The sequence below is a fragment of the Mizuhopecten yessoensis genome, unplaced genomic scaffold, assembly GCF_002113885.1.
Source record: "Mizuhopecten yessoensis strain PY_sf001 unplaced genomic scaffold, ASM211388v2 scaffold1779, whole genome shotgun sequence".
In the NCBI taxonomy this organism is placed as follows: Eukaryota; Metazoa; Mollusca; class Bivalvia; order Pectinida; family Pectinidae; genus Mizuhopecten; species Mizuhopecten yessoensis.
The window spans coordinates 518,078-522,855 of record NW_018404217.1 but is presented as its reverse complement, the minus strand read 5'-3'; the positions used below and the strand labels follow the sequence as shown (position 1 = coordinate 522,855).

At 34.7% G+C, this 4,778-nt stretch overlaps 1 protein-coding gene across 2 annotated transcripts in view; it reads right to left on the bottom strand.

Moving 5' to 3' along the window:
- LOC110440951 (cytosolic non-specific dipeptidase-like) overlaps nt 1-4,591 on the bottom strand; it is a 28,172-nt gene extending 23,581 nt beyond the window's left edge. The window contains exons 1-2 of one of the 2 annotated variants that reach the window (XM_021484072.1): nt 4,487-4,573; nt 524-604 (exon numbers count right to left, since the gene is read on the bottom strand). In XM_021484072.1, coding sequence (XP_021339747.1) covers nt 524-540 — 17 coding nt within the window. In that variant the 5' untranslated portion in view covers nt 541-604; nt 4,487-4,573. Of the gene's footprint in view, nt 1-523; nt 605-4,486 lie in introns of both variants that reach the window. The other variant, XM_021484065.1, reaches the window with a different exon arrangement.
- Nucleotides 4,592-4,778: the final 187 nt, after the last annotated feature.

Below are 4,778 nucleotides of genomic sequence, written 5' to 3'. Positions count from 1 at the left end.
AGAAGAAGATTTTTAAAGATTTACCTATTTTCCCCCTATTTGGCCCCGCCCCTCTGCCCCCAGGGGGGTTATACCCTCCGTTTATACAAAACTGAGAACCCTTTGGCCAATGATGCTCCTGACCAAATTTGGTCAAAATCCTCTGAGCCATTCAGGACAAGTAGCATTTTAAAGGAAAAAGTTGACGGACGCCAGACGACGGACGCTGCACCATGGGATGAGCTCACTTGGCCCTTCGGGCCAGGTGAGCTAAAAATGAAAGTAAAACAAATGATTAAATCATTAACCAAATCCGTATTTCAAAATATTCACAGGCCACATAAATGTGTTATATTACCATCATACTTGCACCGTATCTACAAAATATAAAATGATCAAAGTGAAAGTAGACACTCCCCTCTGGCCTTTACTTCTAACTGCTCCTCGAATGCGAAATTTTGTACGATATTTGGACAAAGAAACATATCCAGAGAAATGTTTCCAACATGTTATCTCATAAAGTCAATAAATTTGTTTAGCTTACTCGAATAATGAATCCATAGCGTCTTCTTACCGAGCGCTGTTCCCTGCCTGTGTTCGCTGTGAGGTACTAACTCCGACCGGACTTAACAGATTTCACAGATAATGCACGTCTACTACAATGACCTCAATTCTGAAAATGACCACTGCCTGTAATTTGCATGTCTAGCCCAACCCATGTCTAGTAATGTTAAGTGTTCTTAGAAAAGCCAGGAATCTAGGGCTATATATAGTGACACCTCATTTCCAAATGTTGATTTGAGAAAAAAAAGCAAAACAACATAATTAGATTAATAGCTATCTAAGTCCTTGGTAAAACAAAGTATTATTACTTGTACAAAAGGTGGTGTTTGTAAATACATACTGGCTGATTCCTATGTACTTGTGATGACTTGTCATGAGTATAAAAATAAATGCATCCCACCAGAAATACTTTTTTTTATGTTGGTAATATATCGTGCTATCAATGAAAGCATGCAATAAATGATAGCAATGAGTTGGCATTTGTAAGATCTAACTTTCTAAAGCCAAGTTGGTAAATGCTAATAATTTTGCTAATGTCCACTATTGAGATAGTTGCTCAGAACATGACAATTTATACAACCTCCATTTTGAGATGCATGCATCAATGATACAATCTAACCTATTCCACTTTGATAAATGTTACTCGCTGTACAATAAAACCTTACAAAAACTAAATATTATAAACCAACCAGCAATGATACTGAACAGTCTGGCTACTACCAGTTTAACATGATATGTAGATACACAAATGTAGATTTAAAGTTGGTGAAGACCTTTTAGGTATACTGTACAGGGCATATATGACCTACACAAATATTTTTGCTATTAAAAAAGTCCCTTAAGGGACCAAAGTTCTGTGTTGGTTGGTTGTACAGGGTTTTACGTCCTATCAACAGCTAAGGTCTTTTAAGGGTGGGCCTCCATGTGTGCAGTGTATGCATGCATATGTGTACGAGGCAGAGCAAGTTCTGTGTATCATGAACATTTTCAAATGACTGTTTACTTTATAAGCAATCTTATTTCTCTGGAGCGTAAATTAAACAATAAGATGAACAAAGTACAAGAATGAGTCACACATATGTGATATCCTTTCTGTGGTATGAATTGCCCATACTAACATCTAATTCTGTCGAGGGATCTTGTGTGTTTCCATAGGCAAACTGGTAACATAGTTACAGAGAATATCTAACTTAGTGGAAGACAAACAAGCTCTACTCTTTCCCTGTAACTTTACAATTTATCGCCAAGTTTGCTGATCTCCTATGAGTTTCCTATGATTCATACACCTGGTACATCTACTACAATCACTTCAATTCTGAACAGGACCACTACCTGTGATAACATGTCTAATCTCATGTCTAGTATTTTTAAGTGTTCTTAGAAAAGCCAGGAATCTAGGGCTATATATAGTGACACCTCATTTCCAAATGTTGATTCGAGAAAATAAAGTAAAACAACATAATTAGATTAATAGCTATCTAAGTCCATGGTAAAACAAAGTATTAATACTTGTACAAAAGGTGGTGTGTGTAAATACATACTGACCTATGAAATTTCAAGACAATCAGTTACGAAATGAAATTTGTAAAGCAATGATATTGACAAGGTTACATAAAGACATACTGGCTGATTCCTATATGTACTTGTGATGACTTGTCATGAGTATAAAAATAAATGCATCCCACCAGAAATACTTTTTTTATGTTGGTAATATATCGTGCTATCAATGAAAGCATGCAATAAATGATAGCAATGAGTTGGCATTTGTAAGATCTAACTTTCTAAAGCCAAGTTGGTAAATGCTAATAATTTTGCTAATGTCCACTATTGAGATAGTTGCTCAGAACATGACAATTTATACAACGTCCATTTTGAGATGCATGCATCAATGATACAATCTAACCTATTCCACTTTGATAAATGTTACTCGCTGTACAATAAAACCTTACAAAAACTAAATATTATAAACCAACCAGCAATGATACTGAACAGTCTGGCTACTACCAGTTTAACATGATATGTAGATACACAAATGTAGATTTAAAGTTGGTGAAGACCTTTTAGGTATACTGTACAGGGCATATATGACCTACACAAATATTTTTGCTATTAAAAAAGTCCCTTAAGGGACCAAAGTTCTGTGTTGGTTGGTTGTACAGGGTTTTACGTCCTATCAACAGCTAAGGTCTTTTAAGGGTGGGCCTCCATGTGTGCAGTGTATGCATGCATATGTGTACGAGGCAGAGCAAGTTCTGTGTATCATGAACATTTTCAAATGACTGTTTACTTTATAAGCAATCTTATTTCTCTGGAGCGTAAATTAAACAATAAGATGAACAAAGTACAAGAATGAGTCACACATATGTGATATCCTTTCTGTGGTATGAATTGCCCATACTAACATCTAATTATGTCGAGGGATCTTGTGTGTTTCCATAGGCAAACTGGTAACATAGTTACAGAGAATATCTAACTTAGTGGAAGACAAACAAGCTCTACTCTTTCCCTGTAACTTTACAATTTATCGCCAAGTTTGCTGATCTCCTATGAGTTTCCTATGATTCACACACCTGGTACATCTACTACAATCACTTCAATTCTGAACAGGACCACTACCTGTGATAACATGTCTAATCTCATGTCTAGTATTTTTAAGTGTTCTTAGAAAAGCCAGGAATCTAGGGCTATATACAGAGACACCTCATTTCAATATTTTGATTTGAAAAAAAAAAAAAAAGTATCACTAATTATTATTATTTGTACAAGTTTAACATCTATGCTGCAGTGATTTTCCTAGACCCTCATTCACCATAAAATCATTAGTTAATAGTTACATCAAATTACAACCAGTAAGTCATACAAAGGCTGTCAGATTGCTGCTGTGCAAGAACTCCAGATCTAGATAGAAAACTTGACTTGAGCTATGATTTCTTCGAAATGAGTATGTGTTTTCTTTGAAATCTGTAGTAAATATATGTATGCCTATATGTGATAAAAAAAGGATTAGATGTCCATGTGAAGGAAGTAAGAAGGAAGAAAAAAATAGATTATCAACCGACTAAAAAACTAGCTGCTTTCACCCTTCACAGGGCTCTTCATGTTTATGTACATGTATATGTGTATATATGGGGCAAAGAAGTAATTCCAACAGTGTGGACAAGTTTAGGTTAAGTTTATGTGTATATATATATATATATATCATAAATTACACCCAACATCATCCACGATTGTTTATGTAAACCTGTAAAGCGTACTTATTAGAAATCCTGACATAGTTGAGTAGCTATATATGTCAAGCATAGGAGTTCCAAGTCTGAAATTCAGTCAATAATAATAAAAAAACACACATGTTTTTAATGTTAATATAACCTATAATAACTTAAAAATTAAAGGTTTTTTTTTTGATAATATAAATCATATGTTGTAGGTTTTTATATGATTATTATTAGCAGAATTTCAGACTCTGAAAATCTGATGTCCCTGCAATTCAGCCTATATTTCTAGTTCCGAACAGGACAACTACCTGTAATAACATGTCTAGTAAGGCATCATGTTCTTAGAAAATGAGGTGTCGCTATATATAGACCTAAACTTCTCCACACTGCTTTGCCCCATAAGCCTATATCAGTACATGTAAATATATCGACTCCACATTTCCAAACTTTGATTTTAAAAATGAAAGTAAAACAAATTATTAAATCATTAATTAAATCCGTATTTCAAAATATTCACAGGCCACATAAATGTGTTATATTACAATCATACTTGCACCGTATCTACAAAATATAAAATGATCAAAATGAAAGTAGACACTCCCCTCTGGCCTTTACTTCTAACTGCTCCTCGAATGTGAAATTTTGTCCGATATTTGGACAAAGAAACATATCCAGAGAAATGTTTCCAACATGTTATCTCATAAAGTCAATAAATTTGTTTAGCTTACTCGAATAATGTATCCATAGCGTCTTCTTACCGAGCGCTGTTCCCTGCGTGTGTTCGCTGTGAGGTACTAACTCCAACCGGAAGTAGACTAAATTTCACGTGATAGTACACCGGCGATTGTGATTTTTATCATTAAAAGTACAGATCGGGTGAGAATATTACTTACCTTATATGTCGGACATATTTTGAAAAAAATACACCTGTGGGTCATTTGGATGATATATATAATCAAAGTGTCCCCAAACACAGCAGTTTATTTGTACATCGCGCTAAAAACGTCACTTCCTTTCCGT